The sequence below is a fragment of the Danio rerio genome, chromosome 19 (genome assembly GCF_049306965.1).
Source record: "Danio rerio strain Tuebingen ecotype United States chromosome 19, GRCz12tu, whole genome shotgun sequence".
Lineage (NCBI taxonomy): Eukaryota > Metazoa > Chordata > Actinopteri > Cypriniformes > Danionidae > Danio > Danio rerio.
The window spans coordinates 13,722,198-13,736,050 of NC_133194.1; the positions used below are offsets into that span (position 1 = coordinate 13,722,198).

Consider the following 13,853-nt stretch of genomic DNA (forward strand, 5'->3'; position numbering starts at 1 on the left):
TTAAACGCAAACAAATTGACTTTAGTAACTGTAATCAAATTACACAAATTTAAAATGTAATTCGTTACTTTACCGCGTTCCTCAAAAATGTAATTAGAATACAGTAAAGCGTTACTGTGGAACGCGTTGCACCCAATGCTTTTTGTAAAATTACATATTTTTTTCATTTTTTAAAGCGTTCATGATGCAGAAAGTGCATTTCTAAATCATATAAAGTAAATAAACAACATAATTTGTGGCATAATGTTTTACCTGCTTACATAAAATATGAGAAACCATACAAATATATATCAGGAGTTCTTAAAGGAACACTCAAATTTTTTTAAATGGTCTTAATTTGCAACTCCCTTTGAGTTAAATAATTTAGTTTAACAAATTTTAAATCCATTCAGCCGTTGTCTGGCCCTGGTGGGAGAACTTCTTTCCGGATTAGACCATTATCATGTTGCTAAAAAAAATATAAAAAATGGCGCACAAATTCTTAATTTCAGTCAGCCAGCCCCAGGGTTCCCGTTTATTGTCTTCCCAAACAAAATCGCAGTGTTTAAGATCTGATTTCTTTAAAAAACTGCAATCTTCACTACCAGGCTGAGATACGATATAAAAGTGGGTAACTTGACCAAACAAGATGCACTGCATTCAATTCTATTTTTCCGCACCATGTCTTTAAAATATGGAAATTTATTTAATCACAGTATTTTTAATGGAACTACTGCGGCTAATGACGCCGCCTGTGTTTAAACTGTCTTTCGTCTTTTTTTATGCTTTAACAACTAAATGGATGCATAAGTCTATTTAACTGATTGTTTTTTAATTACCTTACAACATCAATGCTGTAAAAGGAACCTTTTGATATTGAAGAGTCACATAAAGCTTTCACCAGAAGATCATCATTGGTTGAAAAACAGTAGCTGTGCATATAGCCCATTGAAGCTTGTCTCTTCTGTTGTTACATTTGTGTACAAAGACCGACGTAAGATAAAAAGTTGCTATTTTCTTGCTCAATATAGCTACTATTCTCTCATTCTGGCGTAATAATTTGGGAAATTTACTGCACTCATAGCTGCAGTAGATGCAATATTACACAGCGCTTTTTTTTAGTTACCCAGCTGGGGACTATTTTTGTGTGCTGTGTGATATCATTGCGCCTGCTGCGACAATGGTAGCAATTTTTTTTTAAATTTCTGTCAGTCTTACTACACGATGCAACTAAAAAAGTGTCAAGTTTTAAATGGGAAACTTGTTAAAAGTGTTTTTGGAAATGTTTGAGTTTTAATTCAATGATATATGCTTAGTTAAAGCTAAAAGTGATTTCGTCAGACACAGTGATTAACTGAGTGAATTCAAAAATGCTACAACTCAACTGTTTAACTCTAGGTGACATGTCAAATAAGCCTATTAACAAAATAAAATGGAGTTTCGCATTAAATTATTCTAAAAAAAAAAAAAGACATTATACAATCATTTATTCATGTATATGTGTTTTCTTATACATTTAAAGTGCTTGTTAGGACCGGGCGCTATGGCAAAAATGCAATCTTGATAATTATTTTCCATATTGAATGATACTGATATACGTTCCAATATATTTGTTAACCCTAAGAGTACCCCAACAATGATTGAAGCAAAAATTAGAAGGTCATTTAAATGGCATAACATTTTCGGCTGAAAATTTTTTGGTGTGCGAAAATTCGGTACATTTCTAACATTAACACACTTTTTGAGTCCCGTTGTTGCACATTTCTGCTGTGTGATTGGCTCTTAGATCAATAAAGAGTAAAAAAAAAAGTCCAGAGCTTATCATTGTTATTGGCAACTTTTATAACGATTCAATATGATATCGTTTATCGGCACAGACCTAGTGCTGGTAACCACTAAATTTATATTATGAATCCATTTGAAGTAATATGTCACTGTAAATACAAACTAGGATCTCAGGCAACCCAAAGATTAAATTATGCACATTCCTGAATCTCTTTTATGTTCGTTTTCAGCCTGTGGTTGAAATAACTGAGACATGCTTGTCTAGACTGCAGTCCATTTTAGCTCTCAGCTTGAGAAGGAGTCATAAAAAGATAGGAAGACGGTGAAGATGTGATTTAGCAACTGATGCGGAGCATGAAAGCCACCAAGCTCTTAAATTCAGAAACAAGCTCGTAAATTTGGAGAACAACACATTTTCTACAGCTGCATTTTTGGAGGTCGTGAGACTAAGAAGCAGTCCTGAATTAATAATGCATGGTATTAATGTATTCTCATATTTACGGCATGCACATTTAGATCAACTATTCTGATGCCTCTAGCTTTTCTTTTCAGACTCGTACTGTAATGCATCAGATGAAGCTGATTTTATGTGTTGCCTTTAATGCATGACTAACATTGGCGTTCCCTCTTTGTATCTCACTAGGATGGCTGTGCATGGCCTACAGATAGTTTGGTGACGCAGCAAGGAGCCACTGAGGTTAGTTAACTCAGTCAACTGACACAACACATTCAATCTGTCAGCAAAATATTACTAATTGCTTTAATGTTTTGTCATCATATTTATAGCTGGGCAAAATACCCAAGAGCTCAAACATTGTAACATTTGCGTCAGTATATTGAAATATTTATGATTTTGCTCAGATATTATTAGATTGTTTGTGTATAAATGGTCATTTTTAAATAAATGGTACACAGTAAGAAAAAGCCATGATTATCCATGTGTAATATCACTATATTTAATCTATTGTTTAAAAAAAGGAACTAATTTTAATAAAATGAATACAGCAGAGATGCATTACATTGATCCAGTTACATTTATAACTTTTTTTTTTTTCAAATATGCTGCTCCGTTTGAATTTTCAGTTCATCAATCTTGAACACAAAATAAATCATGAATTCCACTAAATATGAAGCAGAACAACTGTGTTTTAACATTGACAGTTGTGATAAATGTTTATTGAGCAACATATAATTTTGGATCATGTGACAATGAAGACTGGAGCTGAAAAATGCAACATCACAGGAATTGAATGTGTTCAAAAAGAAACGTTTTATTTTAATATGTATATTTTTTAATTGTAACAATTTACAATATGATTTATTGTTAACTTGTAAAAAAAAGTGCTGTATATTGTGCTGCATGTTGCTTGCATAATTAACTGTATTAATTTAATCTTCAGCTTCAAGTTGACCCTCTAGTTTTTCACGTTTTATTTTGTGATTTTTTTTTTTTTTTTTTTTTTGCGAAAAAAGACAGATTTTGTGACAGTAGTTCCCAGAAATTTGCGGATAACTCTGCGATTTAAAATATGTATGTAAAAAATTATATATATATATATATATATATATATATATATATATATATATATATATATATATATATATATATATATACACCATATTAGGTAGCCTTCAATGTTAGTCTTCAATGGCAAGGAAGCGCTTTCTTTCGTTAACTGCAGGGAAAGAGTTAAAATGAAATCCTTTATCGATTTGATGCACATCATAATACCAAGCCATACATGTAAAGGCCAGATCCAGCAGCCATCATCCGTGAACCAATCTCCATGTCTCTTCCACTGCTCCATTTGTTAGATGTTTGCTCCAAACTTTCCATCTTTGCTCCACAAAATGCCTAGTTCGTGGCACAGGGTGTCTATATTTCTTCTTTGCAATGACTTTACATGTTAATCACTCACGCTTCATCCGCATCTGCTTACTGCACATAGAAACCCCCCCCCCCCTCCATTCCATTCTATTTGATGATAGTGAGGGCGCAGGTGAGAGACACTCAAATACATCACGTGATCAAGTCATGTAAAACAATTATTTTCAAACTGAAATAAATTTAATTTGATTCTATGGTTTGGAATTGCATAGTTTATGAGATTATTTAAATTTTTGGCGAATATTTTGAGTTTAAATAAAGAATTTAGCAGGATTGCAAAAATTTTCGTCATTTTGTTGATATTGCGTTGGATTCAGCGATCGTAGAATCGTAAAAAACTAGGGGGCCTGGCTTGTATAATTAACTGAATGAAAATAACGCAGCATAATTCTTTGTGCATTTTATGTTTTCAATTCTAAAAGTTGACCTATTTTCTGCTCCATGTTCAGGTGATGTATGGGCCAAGGAGCGGAGAGCGCTTCAACCCACCTTCATTTATGCAAAGGGACCGATTCAGCCGCTTCCAGCCCACCTACCCATACCTGCAGCAGGACATCCACTTGCCGCCCACCATCTGCCTTTCAGATGGCGAGGAGCTGCCGCCCTACAAGGGCCCCTGTACGCTGCAGCTCAGAGACCCCGAGCAGCAGCTGGAGCTGAGCCGTGCATCCGTGCGCGCGCCTCCAAACCGGACCATTTTCGACAGCGACCTGATAGACGTTTACGTGCACGGAGGCGGGCCGCGGCCCCCGAGCAGCAACTCTGGCAAGAGTGCCTCGAACTCGCACGTGGAGGGACCGCCACCTACCTATAGTGAGGTGATGGGTCAGACTTATCCAGGCTCCGCCTCCTTCCTGCACCAGCACAGCAATAACGCACCACCCTCCAATCAGAGGACAGCCAGCCGCTCCGGCCAGCCTGGCGCAAGCACAACCCTGTTCGTCAAGGTTAAGGATAGTCGGCGCGACAAACCCGTGTGACTAGGAGGCACTAGAGGGCAGTAGAGAGCGCGTGTCGTCATCTGCGCTCTCTGGTACTTCCTCCTGGACCTAAAGGGGGAGTGGCTTCACGGTTAGACCACTCCCCTTGCACAATTTAAATCGAAGAAATTGAGGAACCAAGCTTACAAAGTTTATTTTTTTGTATGTTTTTTTTTTTTTTTTGCTAGAACTTCGGGGCCTTGTATGGATGTTTGGGCTCCTCGGCTAAAGCTCTTTGTTTGGTTTTTGTATGCTTTCCTGTATTTAAAACAAAACACGTGTGTTGGCACAGATTGTTTGCGTGAGAGACCACATGGGTCATAGGATTGAGAAATTTTGTATTCGTTTTTTTGTTCATTTCCAGGACTTGTGCACAGAAACTGTTCACAACCAATCAAAATCCAAATTGAGTGCCATGATATAATCTTAATCTTGGGGATGTGCGACTCACAACTACAACAGCAAGTCTTTACGTTGCACTTATTCTGGTTAAAGAGAGGGTAAAAACGGCTATCCTTGGTTACTTTTGTTCTCCGTCAATCCACAGGTCTTTGCCTGTTCCTGGGAATTCTTTCCTTCCTTTTTACATTTTCCGAATATCTCGTTTTCCTGAAATGGAGATGAAGAACTCTGATCCAGCCTAAAGTCTCCACAACTGAACTGCGTCATGGCACTTATTATGATTAATGTTTTCACAAAGGGGCTTTAACAAGCTGTTCAAATTCCAGATTACTTCTTTTTATGTTCGTTCCACTGACCAAGTGAGAGATCATGGCATGGATATCTGCAGATGGAAGTCACGACACACACGCCACTTTCATCCTGTCGAGTAGCACTTTAAACTAAAGTCACTTCAGCATTGTCAATGGGGTCCAAGTGCAAGGGAATCATGGGAACTGTAGTCTTATGCACATCCTATCCCCTTCTGATCTCATACCGCAAACATGCATGTTACCCCCCCCCCCCCAGTTATCCATCCTATATTTTAATTTACAATCATATATGGATCTCGTATTTTATTTATCCCTTTACTCTCCTGTGCGCCGTTTTATTCCAAGGCTGCTCAGGAGCACACCAGTATTTAACGTGTACCAATCATGACGTGGTGCGTCCCCTATTCCTTCATTTATTTCAAGTTGTATTCAATCATCACCACATGGCACGCATTTGGAATGCTTTTCAGACATGCTGATTGTGTCGTTGTTTGTTTATTTTTGTGATCACGTCTGAGCTTTGTAAACCACCAGTCTTTGGCCTTCCCTTAGAAAGTTCCATAGAAAACCTATTTATTAACTAGCTATTTATTAAAGCGACCAGTTTGAGAGGATATATAGTCAGAGTAGGTGGGAGTTTAAAGCCCCCATCCTCTAAATAGGCTTTTTTTGGTGACCTTTTTTTCCTCCTTTAATAGTGTGATTTTTCTAGCGCTCATCCGCTTTGGCTTCAAAACGGCCTCTTGTCATTGGCTCTGCTTCCCGTCACTCATTCTGACCGCGCAGTTTGAGTTCGTACTGTATTGCTGCTGCTACGCGCTGCTACCGCCGCTACTGCTGCTGTTGTTTGTTTGGTATGTAGGTTGTCAGCTTCCTCCTGACTTTCTTTCCGCTAATCAACCGAGACCTAGACAGTCTGTCCTCTGTTTTCTTCGTTCAGATTAGCTGTCCTAGCGCTAGGAAGACGAATCCAAATGTATTTCTTACGTTCGCAGCCGAGAGGTTGGCATGTTCTTCTTTACATGAGCAAAATTCGGTGCCTAACAGTCATGTTTAAGCAGACATAGAAACCCACTTGCACTCAAAAGTCCCCACCTTTGTTGTGCCTCACTTCCTATGGTGCTTCTTTCAGTAGTCGGACTCTGTTTATTTGTACGGTGCTGTATATAACTTGAATATATTATGCACATATCCTACCCAATGGGTAGAACAACCACAAGAAAGCATTGTTAATACTGTAATATAATGTATAGATAATATTAAAAAGAAAACTTTAACACGGTGGCATCAAGTTTTGTGAATGCCTTCAATTGTGCTTTGTCTTTTTTGTAAAACAGAGTAAAGTTTGCAAAGAGAAACGCTACAGTATGGTCACAGAAATACAAAAGACTTCTTATATATTTTTTTTCCTATACAGTAAATGCAAAATCTGTTATGTGATGAAGCGAATATTCTGATTAATATGAGGCAGTTGTTATATAAAGGAGAACTAGCTGCTGCTTTTGTAACTTCCACACAAAGAATTATTAACGCCAGCGCTTGTCATTTTATTTATTGACGTTTATTTTGTGACTGCTAGCTGTTTGGACCGCCTAATAACCATGAAAATAACACAATTTTCCGTACCGTCAAGCGCTTTTGGGCTCCCACGAGGCCTTTTCCCGAAGGTTTGGTGGTTGATATGAAAACCGCAGCTCAGGGTGAGGGTTTATTGGATCGGCGGGGAACGGTTAACATTCTCTTGTCTCTTTTGTTATGCACATAATCGACTTGTGTGGGATATAAAAGAGCATCAAATGCATACATGAGGAAACGCCAGCCCATCGCTGATTGTTACTGCATGTTCATGTTGTCATTTTCCTCGACGTAGCAGTTTGGTTCCGAGCTCTTCGCTTCTCTTGAAAACACTCGCTGCACACGCTTGAATGGACGAATAAACGAGCGCCAATGAATGACTGACTGACTGACGACTTGTGTGGGGAGTATAGCATCTCGTTACATGGATCTGGAAGGTTCATCGTTGGCCTCGAGCGAGATCACATCGCAGGACTGTACGACCTATTGTGGACTACAAACCTTTTTTTTTTTAGCAGGAAAAAAACAACAACGGTGGAGCGAGCGAGGAACGCTGCTGTCCTTACGCCTTTTTTTTATTGTTCTATTTAATTGTGATGTCAGCGGTTTTCAGTTTGAGGTCTGTTAATTGCAATACTTTTACAGGAAAAAGGTGACTTAAAACTATTTTAAAAAATGCATAAAAATAAATACAAGAATTAAAAAAAAAAAACAATAAAACTATTGCTTAAAGATACTGTTGTAGTCCCTCATGAAACGATTCCACGCTTGTTCTTTCGCTGTCATCAAATGGCCAGAGAGAGCAATTAAAGTTGAGGAAAAGAACCAGACAATGAGTCTCTTTTGTGCTTTGTGTTTGTCATTTGATCTTTGCTTTTAAAGGGATAGTTCACCCAAAAAATGAACACTGACTCACTATTTACGTACCCACAAATGAAGCTTATCATGCTTAATTTGCCCCCATTTTTCTATTAAATTTGAGTACATATAAGCTGCGTCCCAAATCGCATACTTATGCACTATTTTACGCCATTTTGTAGTATAAATAGTGTAAGTAGTGTGTTCACATTGAAAACTCTCAAAATAATAAGTGCACTTTAATTACCCGGATGATGCACTCATTCAGCCGCTAAAATGAAGTGTGTAATGATGGACTCTTCACGCACTCAACGACCGCAGGTTTGCTTACGTAGCGGAAGGGGCGGAGCGATCGGACGCACATGTTGGATAACGATTTATTTTGGATGGTGAAAGCAAAATTCTCCTACGAGAGTGATTATTGCGCCTCCCGATGGTAAATGCGGCAATACTCACGGCAGGTATTACTTGATAATTCAGTCGTTTATTTCACTGATTTGGCAACCGTCAAACGTCATCAGGGAAACGGTTTAAATTTCCGCTTAGTAAAAAAACATTAGTGTGCCATTTGGGACGACACTACATACATATACTATCCTGTTGAGTGTGTAAGTGCATAAGTACATAGTGCATGAGTGCATAGTGTATAGTGTGCCATTTGGGACGCAGCTATAGAGTTCAACACCCATATTTTCTCCAAAATGTTATTATACACTGTAAAACCCAACAGTCAACTTTATCAAATGAAATGAGTTTAGTTAACTCAAAACTTACTGAAAGGTAATTCTACTTATTTGAAAAGAGTTTTGAAGGTAATGACAGGGAATTCTGCAGATTTTTAGCCCATCGTTGATTCTGTTCATTTACTTGTGTAAATGTGTGTAAACTTATATTTATTCAGTTTTTAAATTAATTTAATATTAACATTAAATAAAAGTAATACATTAAAATGTAATGAAATAATAGTATTATTGACTAACATGAAAATATTCATATGATTTAATTACAATACAGTGTGTAAATTAATATTTTCTGTCTTAGTAGAAATATTACATGTGAGACTTGCTTTGTTTACCAAATAAAGTGGATCTAATTGAATTTGCTTTGTAAACATTTAATAAAAGTTAAATAGGTATTACTTTTTATTTCATATATTAAGGTTTTAGTGATACTCATACTTCCAAAATCATTCCACATAAATCTGCAGATTTTTATCACAATTTTGCGCAGAAATAGCAAAAAATGTCCGCAGAATAAGTAAGTTTACAGTACTGATTTAGATTTTAGTTTGTTTTTTTTTAACTCAAATGGTTTGTTGCAATCGGTTTCCTCAAACAGTTTGAGTTGTCTTAACTTTTTGGGTTTTACCATGCGCTTGCACTAAAAAAAGAATTTTGCTGCTTGTTCAAACTATTTATTTAAAATGAGCTGGAACAAAACACAATTCTTGAGGTTTTTTCGGACAACTTCATTGTTATATGTTCAATCCACTTGGATTTGTAAAAACTATTTGGTTAATCAACCAATGGGACAACATAAAGGTATTGTGTGTAACCCAGCATTGTTTTTTACATTGTACGATCACAATATTGATTCAAATGAGCTGAAACAATTCTTGATCTTTTTTAACAACTTAATTGTTTTTTCGCATTTCAAACATAAATTAATTATTTTAAATTATTCAATTTGTGTTAAAACTACTTTTTTTTACAGTGAAGGATACAAGTTTCAATTCTTCTTTATTTATACAGCGCTTTTACAATGGAGATTGTGTCAAAGCAGCTTAATATAGACTTTCTAGTAAATTGAATCTGTGTCAGTCCAGGTTTCAGAGCTTAAGTTGTTTAGTTCAGGGTTTAATTTTCACAGCTGAAAGTCCAAACACTGAAGAGCAAATCCATCGATGCGCAGCTCTACAAGTCCCGAAACCAGTGGCGAGGATCAAACTTCACCAATTGACAAAAGTGAAGGAAAAGAAACTCGAGAGAAACCAGGCTCTGCTGGGAACGACAATTTCTCCTCTGGACAAACTACTGTGCAGAGCTGCAGTCTAGGACGCTGGATGTCTAATGTGAAGAAGCTGCAGGTGTGAGAAGATCACCGTCTGGTGTACAGGCTGGCCCACGAGATCAGACATACAGTAGATGTTCTAGTAAATTAAATCTGTGTCAGTCCAGTTTTCAGAGTTGAATTTCAGTTCAGTGTGAATTAATTTTTACTGCTGACAAAGATGGTTTGTGATTCTTTCCATAAAAAGCTCAGCGCCAGAAAGCTTTGTGGTCAGATGTACTGACTCTACAGTGCGCAAGTGCAGTGATCAAACCTGTTATATTGTTAGAAATAAAACAGGAGAAATCTTTTTACTCTTAGGCCTCATCCACATGGCAACAGATTAGTGAATCAGCAAGTTTATTATTGTATCAGCCTTTCATTCACGACACCATGCGTTGTTGGTGCTCTGAAACAAACTTTTGCATAAAGGGTTACAATGGGGGGGGGGGGGCGCCATTGTGTCAAAACTATTATTGAAATGATCATTATTAAAAGTTTCAAACAATAAACATAAAAGTATTTTATTAAAAATGTTTATTTTTCATTTTATACGATGATAATACTGTATTTTATTAATCAAAAGATATACTATGAGTTGCATAGGTTGGCACACACGTTTTAATTAAAAATCATTTAAAATAATAACATGCAGTCACGCAGCCAAGTGTAAAGTGTTTATGTATATCAGGGGTGTCAAACGTACGGCCCACGAGCCAGATCAGGCCCACAAACAGTGTATATATATATATATATATATATATATATATATATATATATATATATATATATATATATATATATATATATATATAAAAGAATATTTTTCAGTTTAATATTATAACTTTTGACCTCAACTGTACATCTACATCAGGGGTGTCAAACTCTCTCTCTCGCTCTCTCTCTATATATATACTTTTGATTAATGATTTTACTGGTCCGGCCCGCTTGGGAATAGATTTTCCTCCATGTGGCCCCTGACCCTGAGTTTGAGACCCCTGATGTTGAGGTCAAAAGTTATAAGATTAAACTGAAAAATATTCTTTATTTATTATTATAAGAGGGATCACGCAAAATGTATGTTTTTGTAAGGAGAGACCTCAATCTATTTCAGATAAAACCAAAAATAATATTTGGATTAAAAATTACCCTATATGACTTTAATTATAATGATTCTAAACCCTGTTAAAACTAACACATGAACAAAAAGTCAGAATATTCACATTTTTCATTCATTCATTCATTTTCTTGTTGGCTTAGACCCTTTATTAATCCGGGGTCGCCACAGAGGAATGAACCGCCAGCTTATCCAGCAAGTTTTTACGCAGCGGATGCCCTTCCAGCCGCAACCCATCTCTGGGAAACATCCACACACACATTCACACACACTTATACACTATGCACAATTTAGCCAACCCAATTCACCAGAACCGCATGTCTTTGGACTGTGGGGGAAACCAGAGCACCCGGAGGAAACCCACACGAATGCAGGGAGAACATGCAAACTCCACAGAGAAACGCCAACTGAGCTGAGGTTCCAACCAGCGACCTTCTTGCTGTGAGGCGACAGCACTACCTACTGCACCACTGCTTCAACATTTTTGGAAATGTTTATTAATCCTTTCAAAATCCATTTTCTATACATGTTTTTATAAATGTATTATGTATATTGATAAATCAGGCCTTTTCGTAAATCTTTTGTTCAAAACTATTTTAATTTAGTTACAAAAAAAGTTTAAACATAACATTTTGATAAAATAGAACATTTCAGGTAGTTAGTCTTCGTTTATTTTTTACTCTAAACATTTTTAGTCTGGCTGCTATAATCATTTAGTGAGGAAAATGAAATTGAAAAGAAATTTGGGGTGGGATGAGATGTTTTTCTTTGTGACCTAACATGCTTAGTGTAATTATACTTTTACTACATGGGCGCAGAACTTTAACCCTCATACCCCTTAGTAAATGTTGCGCCCCTCTATCAGCCACACCAAGTTCCTGAAGGGCCACAAGGACTGCACCGTTTGCATGTCTACTTTTTTGACACCCATTTCAGGTCATGTAATCTCTGCTGATAAGCTGATGATCTGAATGAGGTATGTTTGGTTTAGGAGATGTGGGAAATAAATAAAAATGAACTGTTGCCATGTGCACGAACAATGGCTGAACAAGGTGAACTTCCCTTTACAACCAAAAACACTCTTTTAGAGCCAATCTTACACTCTACCATGAGAAGTAGCCATATATTAGCTGTTTCACTCTTAATGGCGTCATCTAGATAAAATTTTTTTTTTTTTTTAATTTCCAAAATCCAGAAGCATGACTTTTGACCAAGAAATGCTCCGTTATATGTGGTAATTGTTGTAAAATGCAGTCAGCAGTGTTGACAACATCACTTAAGATGTTTGGTTAAGATGGCCGAAAACTCATCTATGATGATGTGATGATAAGATTTAATTTAGGCCTTATTCACATATGATCAGCAAATCATTTTTACAGCATTCACATTTGCTCAGGAAGCTTGCTTGATACACAAGAGCGCACATTTAAGCTTTAGAACTAACCTGCAATGCTTGTTGAGCTCTTGAGCTTGTTTATGGCAATAAAAAAAAAAAAAAAAAAAAAAAAAAAACTAAATCTGTTCATCATACAGGCCTTTGGCAGCCTGGTATAAAGGGTGGACTTTTAGGCAATTATTCGCCCCATTTTCTTTTTAATTATGAGATTTAAAAACTGCATTTTAGTGACATTTTAAGCACTATTTAGCTGGATTAGCTTGTTAGATGGTCAATATAACCCCACTTTTTGATGTACTAAAATATTTCCTAAAGAAATATATATATATATATATATATATATATATATATATATATATATATATATATATATATATATATATATATTTATATATACATATATATATATATATATATATATATATATATATATATATATATATATATATATATATATATACATATATATTTATATATACATATATATATACATATATATATATATATATATATATATATATATATATATATATATATATATATATATATATATATATATATATATATATATATACATATATATACATATATATATATATATATACAGGTCCAAGATTAAGAATAAAAGTTCAATGTTTTCTCCATTTAACAGCATCAGTAGCGAAAGATGACCACATTTGTCAGAATGTGTTTTCTTGCACAGCTGAATGTTGGACTCATGAAAAATCACTTGCATTGTCTTTTTTGATCTTCACAATTTATGATGGCATAGCAGTCAAAGTAGGAGCTCAGTAGGAGATCATACATGGGCAAATTCTGGATTTTGTCAAGTGTGGGTCTTTCGAACCACCTAAACCCGCATTGGCTATGGGCTTGTCATATAAAGCAGGGGTGCCCAAACTCGGTCTTGGAGGGCCGGTGTCCTGCACATTCCAACTTCAACTTGCCTCAACCTGCATGGATGTTTCTAGAAAGCCTATAAAAGCTTGAGGCCAGGTGGGTCTGATTGTGCTAACAGCTAACCTTTGAAGGACACTAATCCTCAAGGACTGAGTTTGGGGACCCTGATATAAAGTGATTTCAGATTTATAATTTTATTTTATTTTTTTTTTTTTTACACATTTATAAATATTTGATGTGGTAAACAGACTTCAAACGGAGGGACACAAATCTCTTGATTACAAATATTTCCATATGTTTTCTAAAGATGAGAATGGCATGTAAATGATATAATTTTAATTTAAGGCACAACTTTGACACAACAGTACACAATGTCAGAGTTGTGTTTCACAGCAGTTTATTTATTTTAAGCCAGCCAGATCGCATTTTTAGGAGAGCTTGTATGATTCACTGGAACATAAAGGTGTAGGTGGACAACGGATATTTCTAGTATCTGTGGTGCACATTAAAGCATTTTGTTTACAAAAAAAAAATCTTTATGGAAAAGGTACTATTTTGAAGAAAGACAAGCTGATCTACCTTAAGGCCCTACAGCTTTACTTAGCTGTTCCTG

At 36.0% G+C, this 13,853-nt stretch overlaps 1 protein-coding gene across 4 annotated transcripts in view; it reads left to right on the plus strand.

Annotated features, from left to right (window-relative positions):
- Nucleotides 1-7,753, plus strand: part of ldlrad4a (low density lipoprotein receptor class A domain containing 4a) — a 180,309-nt gene extending 172,556 nt beyond the window's left edge. For 2 of the 4 annotated variants that reach the window (XM_021468294.2, XM_005159588.5), the window contains 2 exons: nucleotides 2,408-2,461; nucleotides 4,102-7,753. In XM_021468294.2, coding sequence (XP_021323969.1) covers nucleotides 2,408-2,461; nucleotides 4,102-4,632 — 585 coding nt within the window. In that variant the 3' untranslated portion in view covers nucleotides 4,633-7,753. The remainder of the gene's footprint in view (nucleotides 1-2,407; nucleotides 2,462-4,101) is intronic. The other 2 variants (XM_073931548.1, XM_073931549.1) reach the window with 1 other exon arrangement.
- The last annotated feature ends 6,100 nt before the right edge of the window (nucleotides 7,754-13,853 follow it).